The sequence below is a fragment of the Triturus cristatus genome, chromosome 2_1, assembly GCF_964204655.1.
Source record: "Triturus cristatus chromosome 2_1, aTriCri1.1, whole genome shotgun sequence".
NCBI lineage: Eukaryota > Metazoa > Chordata > Amphibia > Caudata > Salamandridae > Triturus > Triturus cristatus.
Genome location: NC_140581.1, coordinates 991813023 through 991836599, shown reverse-complemented (window position 1 = coordinate 991836599; position 23577 = coordinate 991813023). Strand labels below are relative to the sequence as shown.

General features: G+C 49.2%; 1 protein-coding gene across 2 annotated transcripts in view; it reads left to right on the top strand.

Annotated features, from left to right (window-relative positions):
* FOCAD (focadhesin) overlaps positions 1-23577 on the top strand; it is a 1730079-nt gene that overhangs the window by 768185 nt on the left and 938317 nt on the right. For both annotated transcript variants that reach the window (XM_085634390.1, XM_085634400.1), the window contains exons 26-27: positions 518-559; positions 6651-6759. In XM_085634390.1, the coding sequence (XP_085490516.1) occupies positions 518-559; positions 6651-6759 (151 nt within the window). The remainder of the gene's footprint in view (positions 1-517; positions 560-6650; positions 6760-23577) is intronic.

The window sequence follows — 23577 nt, the reverse complement described above, 5'->3', positions numbered from 1 at the left end:
AATCACTTAAACGTACATGCATTTTTTCCCTAAGAGCCTGGAGGTGAACACATTAGGTGGTACTATGTGATTGATTGTTTGGTATGGTCTTGGTTCTGGTTCTGCTTTTTTTTGCAACTATGTTCCATGAAAAACTTGTTGTGAAAAAAGATTTCGATAACTACTTTGTGAGAGTGAAGTGCACACACCACACTCTTCATTTTTCATAAAGTGTAAAATAATTTCTAAAGAATCCGCTAACATGGCAAGAGTTGCATCATCATGGAAAGGTTTGTTGGTATCTTCAAAAGTATAGCTAAATGCCTTGCACCCAGGTACAGCCTTAGTCTTTTACCAGTCTCCTAGTAAAATCTTATGAGTGTTTCCCATTGAAATTATTTGCTTACACTGAAATCATACAATTCTCCAAGTTGGTTCTACAGATGCCAAGATTGCTTTGACCTCCTAGCCTACAAGATAACAACACTATACGTAAATTGTACCTAATGTATTTTACCGCTTCGTCTATGTTCTGCAGGGTCAGAGATGTTCTCACTGATGTCATCAAGTCTGCCTCCAAGTAAGTAAGAACTGTTTCATCTAATGGTTGTAGGGGGTGGGGGGGCAGGGCCTGCCAGCCATTTCTCTATATGGTAGTTCCACTGTTTGCCGTCATTCCTCTTGTTTCACAGAGCCTCTTTACTTCTTTCACCCACATTTATTACACACAGGGTTAAATGGCATCCTTGTGAACTATGTACACATTTCTACAAAGATTTCAGTTTATTTTAAGTGAACTGATTTTATGTAATGATTTTTATGATTCCAGTGTGCCTCTGCAGGATGTAAATGTAAACCTTTATCTGCTCAGATGTATATTTCAATATATTGTTTTTACCTCAATAATGCAGCCAGCCTTACCTTAACGTCTAAGCCCCTAGTTCAAAGTCATGGTGTACATATCCTGAAAGCAGAGCAACAGATAGTTATTTTAGAGGCTGGGACTCAAAATAAGCATAAAATTAATTTGAAGATATTACTATAATTGTATTGGTTTGATTGGAATCTAATGTATTTTAAGATGTTCCGCTACAAAGGTGATTCTAGGTTGAATCTGTACAATAGTGGTGACTATTGTTGATGCTCGCCTTCTGGGTAAAAGGTAGCTATGCTGTAGTCCTTCCTGGTTGTGATAAGGAGCACACATAAGATAAAGAAGCACTGATCAAAATGAGTGTGAGTGTAATATCCAAGGTAAAACAATTAGCTAGCTACAAGATTCTATTTATCGCTAGAACCATAGTTATTAGCTAGTATAACAGTAAGAAGTTTTCAATCCTGGGTGATCATATGGCGATCATACTCCGTTTAGATTGGTTAGACACCATCCTTCTGTAAATAGACCTAATCCTTTAGACCATAACGTGAGCTAGTTTTCCATACATGCATATCACTCTTATGTCTTTTCAATCTTTTAGATAACACTGGCATTGTTTATTTATTTATTTATATTTTTTTAATTTGTAAGGCGCAACAGCTACCCAAAAAGTGTTTCCCGGCGCCGGGCGGACTAGTTGTAGGTTTAAGCGACAGTAGATGGAGTTTACTGGTTAAATAACCAGGTCTTGAGGGATCTGCGGAAACGTGTGTAGATGGTCTCTTTGCGAATGGCGGGAGGAAGAGTGTTCCACAGTGACGGACCTAGGTATGCGAAAGATCTTCCCCACATCCTGGAGAGTTTGAACCTGGGTTGTGTGAAATTTTCATGAGTAGCAGACCGTAGATGGCGAGTGGGGGCATAGGGACGGACGAGGGATTGCAGATACTGTGGTGCCGTTCCCATTTTGATCTTGAACATATAGCTCAGGGTTTTGAATTTAATACGGCTCTCTCCCCTGAGCCAATGTAGGTCACGGAGGTAGCCAGAGATGGGGGTGGCTTTGGGAACCCTGCAAAGTATTCTTGCTGCAGAGTTCTGTATCAACTGTAGGCTTCGGGTCACAGACTTGTTGGAACCCAGATAAAGGACATTTCCATAGTCCAGCCGAGAGGTGATGAGGGCATGGACCACTGTTTTCTGGGTGTCCCCTGGCAGCATCCAGATGATCTTCCTAAGCCATTTCAGGATGGTAAAGCAAATGCTTGTGACCTTAACTGCCTGATGGTGCATGGTTAGGGAGTCTCGATAGTTATCCCCAGGTTACGGACATGGCTGGAGGCCTGCGGGAGGGCACCCATCTCAGCAGGCCAGTGTAGCGGGCCCCACAGACCTTTCTTTTTGCCTAGAACGAGGACGTTAGTCTTTTCACCATTTAGTTTAAGGTGGTTGCGATTCATCCATGTAGCGATTTTCCCTAGGCCCATCTGAAGATGAGATGTCGAGCCGGGGCAGTGCTGAAAAGGGAAAAAACGATCTGGGAGTCGTCAGCGTAAGTGAAAAGAGTCAGACCGGCCTGTTCGGCTGTATCCGCTAGAGGCCTGACATACAAATTAAAAAGCAGAGGACTAAGGATGGAGCCCAGGGGTACACCATAAGGTGAAGAGTGAATGTTGGAATTAGCCTTGGCAGAGAAGATTTGAAAAGTGTGGTTGGCTAAAAAAGAAATGATCCAGTCCAAGGCTGAGCCACAGATGCCCAAGGAACTCAGTGTGTGGATTAAAATTGATGGGATTGTTGAAATTGTCGAGATTGAATTGTTAAAAGAACTGCCTTGTTGGTGGCTTTCTAACCAGTGCCACAGTTTAGACTGCATTTTGTGGATCAAAATATTATGGTCTCCATCACAATAAATCCTCTAAGTTCTGTCTTGGAAACTTATGTCCATGATTTAGTAGATTCACATTTCCAGGCCTGAAGCTCTTAAGTAAGCTCCAGGGAAAAACAATTCTTATGTAATCAGACAACCGTGTTCTTTCTGTCTGAACCAGTAGGTGGGGTGCTTACTTCCACTTTCAATTTCTAATTAAATTTGAGAAATAGATATTTTAATGACATTTTTGGCATTGTAGTAGTTGAAAACTGTGGGGCAGGTGGTGAAGATTAAAGTTCTCTGGGGTAAGCCTGGTTCATCTGGTCATGTCATTTACAGTCTGTATTTCAACTTCTCCTAATGATCCTTAAGGTGATTAGAATTCATTTGTACCTAAATGTGTACTCATTATGCTTACCCAGGCTAGGAAGTGATACATCATGTTCTCAGTCAGATGAACACTCGCATGATTGTTCAGACCAGGGATAGGGTCATTAACTTTCCCTGGAAATTTGTATGTTATGAGAACGCTCCTTCTATTGATCCATTTACATGCTTGAAGGTTTGGTTCCATGATGTTAAAATATCAGCAGGAGGGAATGTCTTCCTGTGTGTTGATCTTTTTGACTTGAAAAGCACCATCTACTGGCTATCATGTAAGTTTGGCAGGCTATGGTAGCATAAGCTTTTTCTGATGCTGAATGATAAAAACAGTATTTTATGGACAAATTAAATGCTCCACATTGCCAGTTATTTCATCAGTCCCTAGCTCCCAAAAACATATTTTTTTTTAGTATCCAAGCTTCTTAGCATGATGCATTCTACAAGATATTTATATGCATTTTAGCTAGTTGATCAGCACCTGTTCCTGGAATTCTTGTGGAAGGTAGTTGCCTGACCATGAACACACCTCTAGGCATCCTGTTCTGCTGGATTGCATCATTCACTTCACATTGCTGCAGCATTCCATGTGCCCAGTTTTTTAAGTGTGAGCACACCAACTCCACCCAAATTAAAGGCACCTTTATTTGCTTTTCAAAAACATATTCCTGTTTCTCTGACCTAGACTCCTCACCATTAGCAATCCACAGAGTGCATTTATGATTGGTACTTCAAGACAATTCCATTTTTGAAACAGCAAAGTGAAGCTCTTTTAAATTGCTAATACACTGTTATAGCCATCGCAAAGAGGCGTTGAATGTTTACAAATTAGTGATAGTGGGGGAGTTATGGACACAGAATAATAGAGTAGCTCTTTCTTCCCTCTAATATAAAGTCATATTTATGGGCCTCTCTTTTCAATACAGAAGGTCATTTACTTTACCTGTAATCCAGTAACTGTTAATAAGAAATGTGTTACTAGCAAATTGAATCTGAAGGAATTAGTGCGTGTGCCACATTTATTTTTTGACGCCAAGAAAAAACATTGGTAAAGCGGCAGGGACACAAGTACAGGAGGATACGCCAAACAAGTTAAGGCCCAACTGAGGTGACATAGAAGGAGAAACTAGAGATGGCGCAGGAGGTGGTATTTTCTTTGCCTATGCAGGAACTTGTTGCTTTTCTAAGGTGACATAGAAGCAGAAACTAGAGATGGCGCAGGAGGTGGTATTTTCATTCCCTATGCAGGAACTTGTTGCTTTTGTAAGTACGGTTTAGAGACTCTCTTATAGAACTGCTCCATGATCAATTGAAGTTGTTGGAGGAAATCCACAGGAATATGCGGCTTTGGTGGTTGTAAAAGTATATTTATTAGGAAAGATCCTGATGCTCCATCATCTTTCTCAGCTGATAGGAAGTAGATGACAACCTCCTTCCCAGGATCATCTTCTAACTCCATCTAGAGATACTCATCCAGAATCTTTTCAGGAGGCATTGAGTGTTCCTTGTTATGTGGGTCTTATGATGGAGCAGGAATCGCTAATGAAATAAGCTAAATATATTTATCGAAACAGAAATTTTCATCACAGAGCGTAAATGAGTTATTAGCGAGGAAATGGGTGAGCTTGTAGTCAAAATGATGGATGTCAATAATGTAGCAGGCCTTTTTGATTTGATATGGATGAGGTCAACAAATAGTTAACATAGGTTGACGAGGTGGTTGACAAGGGTGGTGGCTTTGAGCTGGTGTATGTCTTTGGTATATTGTTGCTTGTAAATAGGAGCCATAGATGGTACTGGAGCACTTGAGAACCTGGTTAATTGGAATGGATATGATAGCCACTCTTAGAATTCTCAGTCATTTCAGAAATGTCCATAATGCTCCTATCATGTCCAGCGTATGTTTTCTTTTGCAGCTTTTATTCTTACAAGCTCATTTTAAACAGAGGAGGCCAGGGTAGAAGACTTCTCTACCTGAAATGGTGGATGCATCCCCAATTAGGGAGAAGACAAGGCTCTTCTCTCTAAGATGTGATACAGATTGAGGCCATATACACACGCCTCATGCAAATTATTTTACAACGTTCTTCTCAACCCACATGGTTAACAATGTCCTGTTTTTTTGCTGGGGTGCACTTTAAGACCAAAAACATGGGGCGAACGGGGCAGTCTCAGACGAGGGTGAACTAGGCTTGTATTCCCACTTACTTTCACACATAGGAGCAGGCACTGAGGCAGGAACAAATGGCTACACTGTGAGGGGAAGTGACCCCAACACAAAATCAGCCCCTCTGGAAAAGTAGAACTGTGTGTGTTAGATGCTGACATAATGACTTGCAGCAAGTTTTCCATCAACCAACCATTCCAGGTGTAAGAAGTGTCTCTGATGACAACTCTCTTGGCTAATACCAAAGGATTGAAAGTTGGCAGTAGTAAAGCCGGAGAGACGGAGAGAGGCAGAGAGGGAGGCAGAGAGGGAGACAGAGGGAGGGAGACGGAGGGTGACAGAGGGAGAGGGAGACAGAGGGAGAGAGACAGAGGGAGAGGGAGGGAGGGAGAGGGAGGGAGAGAGAGGGAGAAAGAGGGAGGGAGAGAGACAGGGAGAGATAGAGGGAGGGAGACAGAGAGAGAGAGAGACGGAGGGAAACAGAGGGAGGGAGGGAGATGGAGGGAGGGAGACAGAGGGAGGGAGAGGGAGACGGAGGGAGAGAGAGACGGAGGGAGAGAGACAGAGGGAGATGGAGGGAGAGAGACAGAGGGAGAGGGAGGGAGACAGAGGGAGGGAGAGAGACAGAGGGAGACAGAGGGAGGGAGACAGAGAGAGACAGGGAGGGAGACGGAGGGAGGGAGACGGAGGGAGGGAGATGGAGTGAGACAGAGGGAGGGAGGGAAACAGAGGGAGGGAGGGAGACGGAGGGAGGGAGAGAGAGACAGAGGGAGAGGGAGGGAGACAGAGGGAGAGAGACAGAGGGAGGGAGACAGAGGGAGGGAGACAGAGGGAGAGGGAGGGAGACAGAGGGAGAGAGACAGAGGGAGACAGAGGGAGGGAGACAGAGGGAGAGTGAGGGAGAGGGAGGGAGAGAGACAGAGGGAGACAGAGGGAGGGAGGGAGACGGAGAGAGGGAGACAGCAAGGGAGACAGGGAGAGAGACGGAGGGAGACAGGGAGGGAGGGAGACGGAGGGAGACAGAGGGAGGGAGGGAGACGGAGTGAGACAGGGAGACGGAGGGAGGGAGGGAGACGGAGGGAGCGGGAGGGAGAGGGAGACAGAGGGAGGGAGGGAGACAGAGGGGGAGATAGGCTTTATAAACGGGGAGTAGAGAGTAATTCAAAAGCATGCCATTCTAAGAATGATTAATGGTTGGAATTTGCTAATATTGTGATAATGTTTATGTACATCTCTTGCATTTACTGTACTTTTCAAGGAAATGGCGGGCAGTTTTGAGGAGGACATGGAGCCAACTGTTACAGTTGTTAATAGCACTCTATAAAAGTCTGTCTGTGATCTCTAACTCACTGTCGTTTTGTTCCTGATGTCAGGGAGAATCCCGTGGTAAAAGGAAACTCCCTTCTTGCCCTCACTGGTCTTGCAGTGGCGCTTGCAAAATATGAACAGAGTCTACCATCTGACGTGGAAGGGGCCCCAGAAGTGAGTTACATTTACTCTAACCTCCTTTCAATCATGAATAGTTGACAGTTTTTTCAGATCACTCACATTACTGTTTCACAGGAGAGAGAATATGAACTGGTGTTAAAACTTTTTGCGACATCTATTTTCTCAGGCAGTTTTGTGTCTTGATCAATGTTTACTCACATACTCATTGTCTCGTGAATCTGAAAGAAACAATCTGATAGAGACATCTAGCCGAGGGGGCGTGGCTTGGACGCCGATGAGGATGGTCGTGTGAGCTGAGAGCTCCACGCCGACCTCACTGTTTATCCTGTAAGGGGAGCCGGACTGGCTTTCCTGTACCCCGAGTGGGGTTCCTATGGGTACGGGGGCCTGATTGACGGAGATCGAGAGTTTAACTCCACTCTGCCGCCAGACTGCGGACCCGAGAACAGAGGAACCCAGACTGCGCATGCTAAAAATGGCGGCCGTCTCCACCGGCCGAGCTGCTGAGAAGGGCCGGATGATGGCGTAACCTGGTGCCCGGAGGAGAGTGCGATCCCCCCTTAAAGGTGGCGAGGGCTGAGCTCCTGTGGTGGGGACCTGTAATTACCCGTACGCTGAACGGGAGCTGGCAACGGTGCTGACGGCGCGGCTCCTAGGTGGACTTGAGGAGCGCCCGACCGCAGCGGTAAGAGACGCAGCTGGTGGGGGAGCACAGGGGCCGACCGCGACCTGGCTGACAACTGGAGGTTCCATGTCGGTGGCTCATGTGTGGGAGCGCTTCGTAGTGCAGCCGGCTTTGGGAAGCGCAAAAATCCTTTAAGACCGGGCGGAGAGGGCCTGAAGAGCCGCGACATGGAAGCATGTCTGCGGCTGGGGATTGAGATTAACCCGCTGTGTAGCCCTGTGCTGCCCTGAGGACTGGTGAGAGAGACAATGCCCGCTGCAGGGTGCTGGAGGCGCCTGGCTGCGGGGGCATTGGAGGCTGGCGGCGAAGTGTGACTGAGCCTGAATGCAGATTTGGCTGCCGGCCGGAGAAAGGCATTATCGGTCGCTCCGGCATAAAAAGACTGCAGAGGTGGCACTGATTAGGTATTGCAATCGGCCCCCCGGGCCCGGCGGTGAATTTGCGGTGAGAAGTACCTGTGCAGTGGGAGTCGTACAAAGGGACGGAGGCACACTGCAGAGCCTTGAGACTGGGGAAGTGGAGGACCGGCCATTCGGCGGTGATTTGGTGAACAGCGACGCTGGCAGACCAGAGCTGTCGCCCCATGTGGAGTGAGCTGACCCTGGGATAGGACTGGGGCGCCTGGCTGCTGATTACCTGTTGGCCACTTCTATCTGCGGAAGCTGGCTTCTAGGGGTTTTGATCTGTAAAGCCCCATCAGGCTACATCTGGCATACAGGTCACTGGCAAGTCATCTGGGATGCTACCGGGACTGGCGCACTATCGACTGGCGGCTGGACGCTTCGCCTCCTAGAGGTCTGATCAGCTGGGGAGCCTGCGGGAGACAGAGACTGTCGAGGACCCTACAGGGACAAGGCGTACGACAGAGGTTGGCAGTTTGGAGAATCTATATCCTCATCTTGGAGTGGAACCCGCACTATTGACATATAGGAGGTATTGTAAGGCGAGATCGGGCCTGGGGTCCTGGTTGCCTGTCACCCATGGGGAAGCCGCGGGACCGACAGGGGGGGCTCCTCCCGAGCAGGAGGAGGACACTGCAGAGCAGAGGAAGCAGGAAGTGGCAGGCCCACACCCAAAGGGTCATATGCAGCAACAGGTGGGCCAAATCCTTCGAGCCATCACAGACACTAAAGAAGCACTCCACCAGGACATTGCCCAGGTGTCGCTGGGGCTGGGCCTTCTCCGTGCAGATCATGCGAAGCTGGTGGATCGAGTGAAGCAAGCTGAGACTACATTGGCGGTCCTGGAACCTTCCCAGAAAGCACTGGATATTCAAATGGGGGAAGTCACTCGCAGGCAACAAGTGCTGGAGAGGAGAGCTGAAGATGCTGAAGGGCGTAATAGACGGAACAACATACCGGAAGGAGTGGATGGGGACAGCATGATCGACTACCTGGAACAGTGGCTGCGCCCTGAAGTTGCTCCGGTGGGCCTGTCACCATTCTACACCTTGGAGAGAGCGCACAGAGTGCCGGCCCACCTGTTGGCGGCTGGGACACCGCCCAGACCTGTGGTAGCCCGCCTGCCCCACTATAAGGACAGGGACCTCGTGCTACATAAAGCGCGCACCGCAGGCCCCTATAAAGTGGACAAAAGCAATGTGTCGCTGTTCCCAGATTACACTTTTGATGTACAGCGTCACCGAACCTCGTTTCTGGCAGTCGAGAAGGCCCTTCGAGACGAAGGCATTTAATACTCTCTGATGTTCCCGGCGCGCCTGAGGGTAATACTAGATGTCAAGACGTTCTTCCATAATGACCCTGATGAGGCCTGGAACTGGTTGGAAACGTACCAAGCAGGGATGGGTGAGGCAGGAGATGGCAAGGAATGGTCTACGGAGGCGCTACAGCCGCGCCTTGCCCGACGCACCAGACGACGACGTCCCGGGACGCAGAAGCCTTCCACGACACAGGAGGAGAGGGAACGGTCTGCAGCATTGCAGGCCGTGACAGAGATTTCTCAGGCGAGCGGAACAACATTGCTGGGAGCGACTGACTCCGAAAAGGGATCCGCAGGGACAGACTCTGATGGGACGGAGGCGGGGAGTGTCACTCTACCGCACGTTACGCTGGGGACCGCAGATGAGCTTGTCAATGCCTGAACTTCTGCAGTGATTCATGTGACTAGTAAGGGGGATCGATTGGGATTGGTGCTGTTCCCCTTGGTGGGGGCACTTGGGCGGGATGCGGTTGTTGGGCGGGTTTGGAGGGGAGGACATTTGCACCATGCCGTTGCCCCCGCACTCGGGGACCCTGCCGGGGTTCTGAAGACTCTGTTATAGTGGGGTTGGTGTTTGGACACTATGAAGCTGCAGACCAGATCTTCTTGGCGTAGGGCTCCCCCCTTAGTTTCACTCCTAGAGTGAACCCCTGGTAGCTACCAGTGGGGGTGTTAGAGGATTGTTTGGATGGGTACTAGCTGTTTAGAGCCTGTTCTGAGGAGGGGTGGTGGGGAGTATTTGGGGACAGGTATTGGGGTAGTTAGGAGGGGTGCTCGTGTGCTGACGTCAGTTCCTTCTTTTTCCATGCCAGCAAGCGCAGATCTGGAGAGAGAGGTACCTCCAGTCACTTTTTGACTGACTTTTTCTTGACTTTTGTTGACTTTGTTTTTTGAGTCCATCGACTCCTGGTGCACTAGGGATGCCCGGCTTCAAGGCCTGCAGTTCCTGTAACCGACTGATGTCGGTGATGGATCCGCACCGCGTGTGCACCTACTGCCTGGAGCTCGACCATGACCCCAAGTTGTGCTCCGACTGCCGGTCGATAGTTCCGAAGACTTTGCGGGAGCGATCCCGAAAGCTGCTTGAGCGCCGGCGGTCAGCTTCGCGCCGTTCGTGGTCCCGGTACCACATCACGCATTTCGCAGACGAACCCCCTGGATAGCACTACAAGCAAGAAAACATTGATTCTATTCTAAACTATCAAGGCCGATCACTTGTTGCTGATGAGTCATGGAACTTCACGGTACCTTTACCATACTATGTTGTTGTAAGCCCCGGATGGGGTATACATTATTCTGCTCTCCACGAGATCAAGCAACCTAATTTACATTTATTTATTTATTTATTTGTATATAGCGCGAACAAGATCCCAAGGGATATCAGAGCGCTTTACAATCAAACTAGAACTGGAAACCACCACAGGCTAAAAACACAAATGAACCATAAAGTGCACGAAAATTCACATGGAAGTTATGTTAAACAAAGTACAGTGTAAAGACAGCAGAACACAGTATGTCAAAAAAAAAAAAAGAAAGTATAGTAATAAATGTTGACACAATGGAAGTAGGAACAACCTCAACGGGCCAAGGTGATTAGTCCAATTACTGAAGGAGTTTATTCATCACGAATCTTTTGACTTCCAGTTTGAACACCGTTGTTCTGGTGATTCTGCGTATTTCTGGAGGAAGAGAGTTCCACATCTTTGGAGCCGCGCCAGAGAAGGCTCTGTGGGAGGTTCTCTTTTTGTTAAAGATAGGTGGTTTCAAGAGTAAGGTAGTAGCGCTTCTAGAGACTCTTACACCACAAGATAGTTCAAGTTTTTGCGCCAGATACCTGGGCGTCTTGAAGTGGATTGCTTTGTGCCTCATCGTGGCAATTTTTAGCTGGATTCGTGCTTCATAGGGGAGCCAATTTAGAGTTTTTAGGACTGGCGATATGCGCTAATTGCGTTTGGAGCCTGTACCCAATCTAGCAGCAGCATTCGGTGAAGCCCTTAGCGGGGCCAGGGTGTATTTGGGCAGGCCACAGAGGGTAGCACTGCCGTAATCAATCCTCGGTAGGACCAGCGCTTGAACCACCTGCTTGAAATCCTTAAGTGGAAGGAAAGGTTTGATGTTTCTGAGTGTCCTAATCAAGTGGTTTGCTGCTTTACATGTATTGCTGATATGATTTTTCATATTCAGGTTCTTATCCATGGTGACTCCTAGAGATTTGGCTGAATTTACGATGAGCGGAGTGCAGTTGAAAGCAGTGAGGTGGCTCATCCAGAGGTCAAGATTGGGGGTGTAATTCTGAGGGGAGACAAGCAAGAATTCTGTTTTTGAGGTGTTGAGCAGGAGATGGTTCTCAGTTAACCAGTTTTGAGTATATGTTAGGATGGTGTTGAGTGATATGAGGTTTTCCGGGGATGAGATTTTCAAGTAGAGTTGCGTGTCATCGGCATACATGTGGAAATGAATATCCATGGAGTTAAGTGCGTTAGCTAATGGTTCCAAGAAAAGGTTGAAGAGGATAGGAGATAAAGCAGATCCTTGGGGGACCCCCATGAGAACAGGCGAAGGCTTGGAGAGAGAGTGATTTGCCTTGACTCTTTGCGATCTGTGATGGAGGAAGGACGAGAACCACTGTAGCACCTGATAACCAAAACCCATCCTGTTTTGCAGAATGGCTAAGAGGTTGTCATGATTGACCGTATCAAAGGCAGAGGAAAGGTCAAGGAGGATCAGGAGGCAGGATTCATTTAGATCGAGAATCTTTAGAATGTCATCCATTACATGAATGAGGGCCGATTAAGTGCTGTGCCCCGTCCGAAAGCCGGATTGATGTTGGTTCAAGAGCTGGTAGTTCTCAATGTGAGCACAGAGTTGGGCCTGGATGCATTTTTCAAGGAGTTTCGCAAGGGTGGGTATGTTGGAGATAGGTCGGAAATTATCGAGGTCTGTCCTATCAGCGTTAGTTTTTTTTAGTATAGGGGATACTTGAGCTGCTTTTAAGCAATCAGGGATTGTGCCTTGTGACAGAGACGCATTTACAATCCTTGTCCAGGTAGGGATGAGTGCATACATGATTTCCTTGAAAATGGATGGGGGTAGCGGGTCACTGAAGTGATTGGACGGGTTGATATTCCGGAGAATCCTTTTGATGTCTTGTTCGCTGAGCGGGGTAAAGGTGTCCCAGGCCGCATTGTTCTTAGGGATCAGGGGGGTAGAGTTGAGCTTTTCAAAGGGGACAGGTGGAGATGCTGCTCTGGAGGAGAGGAGTTCAGCATTCTTAGCAGCGAGGTCAGATGATACGAGTTTAGATTTAGACTGCTGTCTGACCAATTCGAAAAGTTTCTTGGGGCGGTTTGCCCCTTGATCTAATTGGTGTCTGAAATAGTTAAACTTGGCGTTCCTGATTTGTTTGTAGTAAAGGCTCCTAGCATGCAGGAGATGGTCCTTTTCTTTATTAGTGGCTACTTGCCTCGCAGCTTTTTGCGCCGTGCTATGGAGGTCTCATTCCTTACTTTTACTTTTGTGACACCGTGTTTAGTGTTATCAGCATCTTATGCTTCTCGGTTTTAAAACTGTAAACTGCTATTGAGCTCCTTACATCGTACAATCATCTTCAGTGTACGACACATAGATGGCCCGTGGCCACTGACTGATTGGTCTCCCACAGCGCTCTGATGAAGGATTTTGTTGTGTACATCACATTTCCGAAACGCACGTGGCCGCATTTCCTTCTTTTATGTATTTTGTGTTGAGAATTTTGTATTGTATATTGCTTATATGTATGTAATTGTATGTTTTTCATGATTTTGTGTCCAACCCCTGCACTGTCTTTTCTGGTGTTTCAGTTTTCTCCTTCTCTTGTTGATGTGTACATCGTACTTTACCATTCCTCATCAATTTTCTTTGGAGCTCTTCCAATGTAGAAGTACTTATGAGATTTTTTTATATATATTTGTAATATCTAAAAATGAAGTTAAAAAAATGATATATATTTTGATCATAAAATTTGACATATACCTGGTATATGGGACTTGTATATTCTTGGACGTATCACCAATTTTAAAAGTATATATTAGAGAGAAGTATATGTTGTTATTTAGTGCTCTGACTGCCGGACCATGTCCCGAAGTCTGTGCGGGAGTGGTCCGAAAAGCTACTCGAGGCCTGGCAGTCGGCTCCGCGTCGTTTGACATCCCGGACGCGTAGGAGGTCGAGGGACCGGTCACGGAGCCAACACCATTCTTCATCTAAGTCTTCGCATTCAGGGTCAGGTAAGTCGAAGCACAAGAAGAGGTCGAAGAAGCATTGTCGCTCTTCGACTTCTCCCCGTCCGTAAGCCGACGTGATGAGGGATGCTGGTGGTGCCCCTCCCACGGCTCCATGTGCGGTGCCCCTAGGGTCGGCTCTGGGCTTCCGCCCCTTCCCGGGACCAGGAGCGACCCTTGCCCAGCTTCGTCAGTTTTACGAAGCGATGCATGCCATCTTTGGGCAGCCAAGACTCCCCCGGCGCGCCTTCGGGGGCCATGTGCCTTCAACGCTGGTTGCTCCGTTGCCACAGGGTCCCCTTGGATCCAGGCCTGGATCCGGATCAGCCCCCAGTCGACTTGTTATGCCTCCCCCGACGCTGATTCCACCGGCACCATGTCCGCCACCGGCGTCGGCTGTGTCCCCAGCGGACGTCGACCCCGGCCTCCACCTCGAGGTAGACACAGAGCCGGACCGGCGTCGACCGACGCCGGACCCAGTGCCGATGGGTACTTTGGTGCCCCTGTTATTCCCTGGCTCTTTGAGACCAGATTGGCAGCCAGAGGAGGGTGAGGAGGACTGGGAGGGGTCTGGGGACCCTTCATCTGACCAGTTGGTGTATGAAAAGGACTGGAGAGAGGAATTGGGGGAAGCCAGTGGTCTGGATACCTCACCAGAGACCTTGGCATGTTGTCTCCTCCTACCGTGGCTACGGAGAAGGGAGCGTCATAAGCAGTGGTGTTGCATAGGGCGGCCGAGGCTCTCCACCTCGAGCTACCTACGGTGGCAGTCAGGACTAACCTCCTGACAGAGGTCCTTCAACCGGCAGCGAGCTCTTCCGAGCCTCTGGTGCAGTTTAATGAAGCCCTCACAGACTTTCTTTTGGGCACCTGGTCCAGGCCCAACACAGAGGCTCCTGTGGACAGGATGATTGCCCCACACCACCGCTTGGCCCTGGGCGACCCCACTTTCCTCTCTCAACACCCCACCCCTGAGAGCTTTGTGGTCCGATCCTCTACCTCCAAGGACGCATTCCTTACCACTCCACCTGATAGGAATCCAAAAAGCTGGACCATCTTGTGAAGAAGATGTTTTTTTCCTCCAACTTAGGACTGTCGTCGGTAAACACCACATGTCTGTTGGGCCGTTACACCCACTCCGTGTGGGACACGGTTGCGTAAGTGCCGCCTCAGTGCCTCGAGGAGTCCCGGGCCGTGCTCTCCTGTGCAGTTGCCAAGGGTAGAGACGCAGCAAAGTTTACCATCCGCTGTGGGCTGAATACCGCCGACAAACTTGGCAGGACGATTTCCACGTCAGTAGCCCTGCTTGCATTCGACTGGTTTTTCCGGGAATGTCCAATCCACTCTTATGGACATGTGCTTTGATGGCCGTTGCCTTTTCGGCGATAAGGCAGACAACGAGCTGAAGCGCTTTAAGGACTCTCGGGCTACGGCCAGGTCCTTGGGCCTCGTCACCACCCGCCCTGCGCAGTTTGACTTTCGCCCCTTTCGTGGCCACGGAAGGGGTACCCTGCCACATCCCACCCAGAGCTACAGGCCGGCGCAGGCTGTTCAGCCTCAGCATGGCCGGGAATGTGGGAACTAGCGCCATGGTGCTGCGGGCCAGCGGGTGGGCCAGTCCACCACAGCCCCCTCTGCAGCAGCCTCCAAACCCTCCTAGTCCGACCTTTCAGGGCCACCAAACGCCAGTGGGCGGCAGGATCCACCATCACCACCCCCACTGGTGCACCATCGCGTCAGACAGGTGGGTTTTGCAAATAGTCTGAAGGGGCTACTCCCTCCCCTTCGAGACTACCCCTCCATCCATGCCACCTCAGTACCATCGCATGTAGGAGGATCATCTGGCCCTTCTCCAACAGAAGGTTTCGGCACTCTTGGCCAAGGGAGCCCTCGAGCGCGTTCCTGCCCCAGAAGTAGTTCGTGGTTGCTATTCCCACTACTTTCTGGTGCCCAAGAAGGACAAAGGCCTGCGTCCTATCTTGGATCTCAGGAACGTCAACCGCTTCCTCCAGAAGCAGAAGTTCAAAATGTTGACGCACGCTCAGGTCTTGTCTGCCCTCGACCCTGGAGACTGGATGGTAGTGTTGGACTTGCAGGACGCCGATTTCCAGATCTCCGTCCTGTCGGCCCACAGGCGTTACTTACAGTTCAGGGTAGGCCACGAGCATTTTCAGTTTACCGTGCTCCCCTTTGGCCTTACCAGTGCCCCTCGGGTGTTCACGAAAGTGATGGCGTTGGTCGCAGCTCATCTACACAGATCAGGGGTTCCAGTCTTCCCCTATCTTGATGACTGGCTGTTGAAGGCGGGCTCGCCCCACGCTGTCGTCTCCCACCTCCAGACTACGGCCGACCTCCTGCATTCGCAGGGGTTCTCCATCAACGTGCCGAAGTCACACCTTTCCCCCTCTCAGAAGCTCCTATTCATTGGAGTGTTTCTGGACAAGACGCAGTTTCCGGTTTATCCTCCCCAACAGCGAATCCAGGATATTCGGGCTATGATTCTCATCTTTCAGCCTGTATCCCTGGTTTTGGTCAGGATGACCCTTAGGCGGACGAACTCAGCCGCACGTGTATAATGGATCACGAATGGCGTCTTCAATCGGAAGTGGTGCAAGGTCTCTTTCAGCAGTGGGGAGAGCCTTGGTTAGATCTATTCCACACCGAATGGAACGCGCAATGTCAACAGTTCTGTGTATTGGAATTTCCAAGGCGGCACGGGCTAGGTGATGCTTTTCGTCACAAGTGGAGTTGCGGTCTTCTATACACCTTTCCGCCTATACCACTTCTGCCCAGAGTGCTGAAGAAGATCAAGCGCGATCGGGCCCAAGTCAGTCAGTCAAAAAAGTCTTTATTACGATTGTTCATCTTAAAAGACATATATATACAATAAAACAATGTGGAGTACTGCGACCATAGATTGGATATCACAGGGTATATAATTTATACACAACATACAATTCATTTAAATTAAAATGTCCATAAAATTCCATCTAATAAGATAAAATTGGCAAAGTTTACTGTAGTCCACCATATCTTTCGCGAATAGCCCAAGACCAGCTTAGGAATTTGGCTACCCCTATGATAATAGTTCCATTGTCTCCAATTTTCAGAAGCCTTTTAGCAGTCATAGCGGAGGTTGTGCAAAGAGATCTACTCAAGGGTTTGAGCCACGTGCTCCTGGCTAAATGATAGGCTGGACAAACATAGAGAAGGCGGCTTACATTTTCAATACAGTCAGGGCAGAAAGGACACCTGTCTCCCATACCAGTTTTCCATTTACTGGTAAATTTACTGAGTGGGAGCGTTTCTACCCTAAACTGGTGGTACAGCCTGCGATCTCTAGGTTTGGTAATCAGATCCCAGTAAATTTCAAGGGATGGTTCGTCCTTGAAATCCCAAAAAACTCTAGTCAGTGGGGATCCTACCAGAGTAGAATGTCTCCTAAATTTTACTAAGCTCCAGTATGCGGCTCTTAAATCAGTCTTGGTTGGAGGGACGACCATTTCCGGGGATACCCAGAAATCCCTCATTCCCATATCAATAAGTAGGTTTTTGACAGTTTTTAGCCATAGAATCTTATTAGAGTGGTCCAACACCCTTACTTCAAGTAAGGCCTTTGCGAAGTGATGTAATTCTGGGGTAGACCACAACCTTCTCCAGAAGAGGACCATTCTAAGCTGTGCAATGTCCTCAATAGGGTTACAACCAAGGTCAAACAATAGGGGGATTCGAGGAGTCGATTTTGGAAGGCCCACAATTGATCTTAAAAATTTATTTTGGGCCAAAGCTAAATCGGACAAGTTACAGCAACCCCAGATCTCAGCGCCATATAAAATAGCAGGGACTATTTTCAGGGAATACAGCTTTATTGCTGGAGCCACTGGCTTAGTTAGAGATAGCCTGTGCTCCCTTAAAAGGGCTCCAGCTAGCTGTGAATGTTTCAGGGCTAGAAGCTTCACCTGTGGAATCCAGCTCAATTTTTCACCAAGGGTAATGCCCAAATAAGTAAAAACTTTGGTCTGCTCCAGGGGCTTCCCACCCATGAAGACTTTTGCCGAAACGTCTCCTGCCCCGTGGAGCACCATAAATTTAGTTTTCTCTACATTTGGAGTTGCGGTCTTCTATACACCTTTCCGCCTATACCACTTCTGCCCAGAGTGCTGAAGAAGATCAAGCGCGATCGGGCCCAAGTCATTCTTGTGGCTCCGGATTGGGCACGAAGAGTCTCGTATCCCGAGCTGCTCAACATGGCCATCGATCCTCCGATCCGACTGCCTCTTCAGGAGGATCTTCTTTCGCAGCAGCAGGGGACGGTCCTCCACCCGAACCAGTCCAGCTTCCACCTCGTTGCATGGAGATAGAGCGGCGGCAGTTGACGTCGTTTCGCCTGCCTCCCGAAGTCTGCGATGTTATCTTGACAGCCAGGCGTCCCTCCACTAAGACGGTATACGCCTGCCGTTTGAACAAATTTGTGGCATGGTGCACAGCAAAGGCTGTGGATCCCCATTCCGCCCCTCTTTCTGAGGTTCTCTTGTTCCTCCTTTCTTTGGCCCAGCAGAGCTCTGCTCTGGGCACTCTCAAAGACTACCTCTTGGCCATCTCGGCCTTCCTTAGGCTTCCTGATCAGCCTTCTCTTTTCAAGTCCCCTGTTGTAAATAGATTCCTTAAGGGCATTACTCATCTATTTTCTCCTGTTCCCTTTGTAATGCCCCAGTGGAACATGAACTTGGTCCTTACCTATCTTATGTGTGCTGCCTTTGAGCCGCTACATAACTGTTCTCTCAGGCTTCTTTACTTTCTGGTGGCCATCACCTCTGCACGCAGGGTGAGTGAGCTACAAGCTCTTTCTTCCAAGCCTCCCTTTCTGGCTGTCCATCCGGACAAGGTCGTCCTAAGAACTAGACCTTCCTTTCTTCCCAAGGTGGTTACTTCTTTCCACATTGGCCAAACCATTACTTTGCCAACCTTCTTTCCGCCTCCGCATCCTTCAAAAGAGGAAGAGAGGCTCCACCGGCTGGATCCAAAACGTTCGGTTTCCTTCTACTTTGATCGCACAAAACAATTCCGGGTGGACGACCAGCTCTTTGGGAAGTGTAGTCTCTCCCTCCCTCCTCACTGCGGCCAAGAGATTGCAAACGCGGCGGCGGGAGGGAGGAGGTGGCAGGAACTGCAGCGATAGCACCACACGAGGGGGACCCGGGAGTAAGCGCAAGACCCAGCAGAGCAAGTCAGGTCACCAGCAGAAGTACACCCGCTCCCCCGGGAGTATGTCCAGATTTAAAGCGCCTCCGGGCGCAAGAGGTGATAACGCTGCTTCCGGGGTGGTGACTGCCGGGGAGCCTGGGAAGTGTAGTCTCTCCCTCCCTCCTCACTGCGGCCAAGAGATTGCAAACACGGCGGCGGGAGGGAGGAGGTGGCAGGAACTGCAGCGATGGCACCACACGAGGGGGACCCGGGAGTAAGCGCAAGACCCAGCAGAGCAAGTCAGGTCACCAGCAGAAGTACACCCGCTCCCCCGGGAGTATGTCCAGATTTAAAGCGCCTCCGGGCGCAAGAGGTGATAACGCTGCTTCCGGGGTGGTGACTGCCGGGGAGCCTGGGAAGTGTAGTCTCTCCCTCCCTCCTCACTGCGGCCAAGAGATTGCAAACGCGGCGGCGGGAGGGAGGAGGTGGCAGGAACTGCAGCGATGGCACCACACGAGGGGGTCCCGGGAGTAAGCGCAAGACCCAGCAGAGCAAGTCAGGTCACCAGCAGAAGTACACCCGCTCCCCAGGGAGTATGTCCAGATTTAAAGCGCCTCCGGGCGCAAGAGGGGATAACGCTGCTTCCGGGGTGGTGACTGCCGGGGAGCCTGGGAAGTGTAGTCTCTCCCTCCCTCCTCACTGCGGCCAAGAGATTGCAAACGCAGCGGCGGGAGGGAGGAGGTGGCAGGAACTGCAGCGATGGCACCACACGAGGGGGACCCGGGAGTAAGCGCAAGACCCAGCAGAGCAAGTCAGGTCACCAGCAGAAGTACACCTTTGGGCTGTGCACAAACGGACCATCCCCAGATGGGTCGTTCTGTGCATCAAAGCTGTGAGAAGTTGGCCTGATGTATGATGTCACTAGTTCTAGTGTACACCTTATATCAGTCCAAATACCCTTATGGTGATTGGTTGTAAAGTCAACCTTATAGACCAGCTATCCTAGTGGTAGCATGGACAAGAGCAGTCTTAGGCTAAACTCTGAATGGCATGTGAAGCCAGCTGTGATACCATATATAATCCCTTGAATACCAAATGAAAGGACACCACAACAGATATATATATAAAATAAAGTGTATTTATTCTAGTCAAACCCTCAGCACTCTTTATGAGATTAGAGGTAAGTACAACACAGTCTTATTTAAGCATACATTAAGTCACACAGGTAAGTAATACAGTTAGGCCCTAGGGGCCACGCAAACCATATACTAAGTAAGTGGTATAAGGACCACTGTCACGGAAATAGGATAGGCCTAGGCCTAGGGAATCGCTGGGGCTACACTACACTAGCAACAGTTAGGAAGTGGGAGGCCCACGGGATTCAGGTGCAGAGTGGAAACACTCACGCGTAATGCGTAAAAGTCGATGGAAATAGTAGATGTTAGAAATTAACAGTTTAAGGACACTTCTGAAGCAGCTAGAGAGTTGAGACTCGGAAACTAGACCCTAGGATAGTCACTACCCTTGTGAGCACCGAAGTACCCAAGTTACCTAGCCCGCAGGCTGCGGGTGCATAGGTGTGAACTTGCGTCGGGTTTCGTCGTGGACTTCTATGGATGCCTGAAGGAAAGTTGCTGACAGGCAGTCAGTGAAGAGTGTCCGGTGGATCCCAAGGCTTTATTTATTTTATTTTATTTATTTATGAGATTTTTTGTGCGCAACTAATACCCTAAGGTGTCTAGGCGCAGCGAGATACTCTAGATTACAGCACAGATCAGAGCGCGTTCTCATTGATTAAAAAGCCAGGTCTTCAGTAATTTGCGGAAGTTAATAAGGGTGGGAGCGGTTTTAATGTGCAAAGGAAGTGAATTCCAGAGCACAGGCGTTGTTACCAAGAATCGCCTGTCACCCCAGGTGGCCGTTCTTGTGCGGGGGACAGTCAAAAGATAGCTAGCTGCTAATCTTAGATTCTTTTTGGGGATGTACACCTGAAAAGCCTCTTTTAGAAACTTTGGTCCTGTCTGGTGGATGGCCTTATAGGCTATACAAAGAGCCTTAAATTTGATCCTGCTCTCAACCCTTAACCAATGAAGATGGCGTATGGCTGCAGAAGTGGAATGACGCCTAGGGATGTTAAGCAGGATCCGTGCTGCCATGTTTTGGACGGACTGAAGCTTGTTTAAGATGTATTTGTGTGTACCAAGAAAGAGAGCATTTCCATAATCTAATTTTGAAAATACTAGTGTGGTAACTAGCGTTTTTCCTGCAGATACTGGTAAATACGGCAAGAGTTTTTTTATTTTCTTCAGTACAAAGAAAGTAGCCGAAACCACCTTGTTAACGTGGCATCCAAAAGATAACTTATTATCAAAAATCACTCCCAGATTCCTGACTTTGGTGGCTGGCACCGGAGGCGGGCCCATCTGACTAGGCCACCATGTGTGAGACCATTCTGGAGAAATTGTGCCGAAGGTCATAACCTCAGTCTTCTCCGCATTAAGTTTCAGGCAGTTACTGTGCATCCATGATTGTACATCCAGTAAACCCTCCTGAAACTTAGCTGCTACCACGGGGCCATTCTTATACACCGCCAACACGAGCTGGGTATCATCGGCGTAGGTGGTTAAACGCATCCCATGGGATTTAATGACCCTCGCCAAGTCCGAAACATAAATGTTGAAAAGTGTAGGACTTAGCGAGGATCCTTGAGGGACCCCACAAGGCAATTCAGTAGTGGGCGAATAATAATTGCCCAGCTTTACTGCCTGTCTACGGTTGGCTAAAAAGGAGGCTATAAGATCTTTGGCCAGATGATTGATCCCAAGGGTTGCGACACGGTCGACCAAGATGGTGTGGTCGACCGTGTCAAAGGCCGCCGATAGGTCCAATAGAATAAGAACTGCAGCTCCTCCTGAGTCCATAATCTCTCTAATTTCGTCTGAGGCTTTTATTAGTGCTGTCTCAGTTCCGTGTTCCCTCCGGAACCCGAACTGAGTGTCGTCTAAGAGTTTATGATGTTCAATAAACTCTGAGAGCTGTTTATTCATAGTTGCCTCTATAATTTTGGACGTGAAGGGGAGGCAGGCAATAGGCCTGTAGTTGGAAGAAATAGTGGGGTCTAAGGAAGGTTTTTTAATTAAAGGTTTAACAATGGCCTTCTTCCAGCTTGCTGGGTAGACACCAGATTTAAATATGGAATTACATATTTCAGTTAGCGGCTGTGTGATAACGTTCTGTAGTTTATTCATTGTTGTAGGTGGGCAAGTGTCAAGTGGGGAACCTGATTTGATCTTACAGATCAGCGCACTGATCTGATCTTCAGTAGCTGGCTGAAACTGATCAAAAGAGGAGTTATTGGGTATTGGATAAATGATGGGTGTAACATCAGTTTTTCCTGCCTGTTCATTAGAAAAAGTGGAATAGATGTCCATCACCTTGGTTTTGAAGAAAGTGGCTAATGAATCACATAGTTCCTGCGAGTTCTCAATTATAGGTCCCTTTGGACTAGAAAGAGAATTCACAACTTGAAAGAGCATCCTGGCTGAGTTGTGTGCTTGTTCAATTTGGCAGTGTAAAAGAGATTCTTTTGCGTGTTGATGGCTTTTTTGTAGATTGCTAGAGCGCTCTTATAATCTTGCTTAGCAGAGGGACTGTAATGTTTCCTCCAGCGCCTTTCAAGATTTCTACAGTACTGACGTTGGAGGCGCAGTTCCTCTGTGTACCATTGAGCAGATGGCGTAGCTCTATTGGGGCGATGATATTTTTCAGGTGCAACTTGGTTGGCTGCCTTTAAAATCCATTCCTGAAAATTTGTGGACATGGTCTCAGTATTACCTGTGTTTTCTGGAATAGATGACATCAGGAGATTAATAAAATACGGCATAGGCTGGGATCAAGAAGAGAGGAGACCTGCAAGCAGAAGGGACAGAGTCAAGGTCACTAGCCAGTGACCACGTGGAACCAGGAAGGAACCAGGCGATGTCGTGAAGATTGCAGGTGAAGGTGAAGCTTGTCGCTGCAGCCACGAGGACCAGGGAACGTCGAGGACGACCAGGACCAGGAGGCGAGCTGTCCCACGAAGGCTCTTGCTGTCGGCGGTGTCGAAGTCGAACTAGGACTCACCAAGCCTTGGCAAGCGGAACCCACGAAGAACGGAGGACTTGCTTCTGGTGCAGACCAGGAAGGTCTGGGGTGCTTCTCTTTTTCAAAGAAGCAGGAGCCAGTCTGGAGGAGCCAAACCAGCGGTGAAGATTTCAGGATGCGTCGTCACAAAGGCCACTAGCCAGCGGGCAAGCAACCGGACACACGCGGCAAGCAGGAAAATGCAGAAGGGCCCCACGCAGGACTCGTGGAGTGTGGGGGGCTGATCTTCGGTGCAGATGGTGCTTGGGGTTGGGGCTTCTCAATCCCCGGTGCACAACTTCGAGGGTGCCTCAGAAGCTGCGCTTGAAGATACTAGCCACTTTTCCCAGGTAGCCGGTCCCACGTCTCTCGTCGCCTCCACGGATCTCAGCACGGCTGTGGATGTGGATCAGGGTCGGAGAAGTCTGGAAGTCAAGGCTCTGGTCGGGCTCTGCAGTCGGTCCCTCGTAGAACTTCAGCAAAGCAAAGGGTAGTCTCTTGATGGTGCCTGTTTGCACAGGGTAGCCACTCCTTGGCCACAAGGGAGATTCTTCAGTCTTCTTCTTTCGTCGAATGTCGAAGGTCCAGAGTTTCTGTTCAAGTTGCAGGTTCAGGATAATCTAATCTCCTGGGGCCCAGCTACCACTCTTATCCAAATCTGGGGGGCTGGGTTACCTGCTAGGTCACGCCTTATGGGTGGGACCTGGGAGGAGGGTGGCTACACCCCCTTCCCTTTGTCCAGTTTCGCGCCAGGACTGGGGCTGGAGTGCCCCAGCACCAGTTTGAACTGGACTATGCATGGGACACCTTGTGTGCCCCAGGCATGTCTCATTCCTTTCAGCCCTCCCTGCCCCAATACACTAAAGTCTGTCTGGGGAGGTG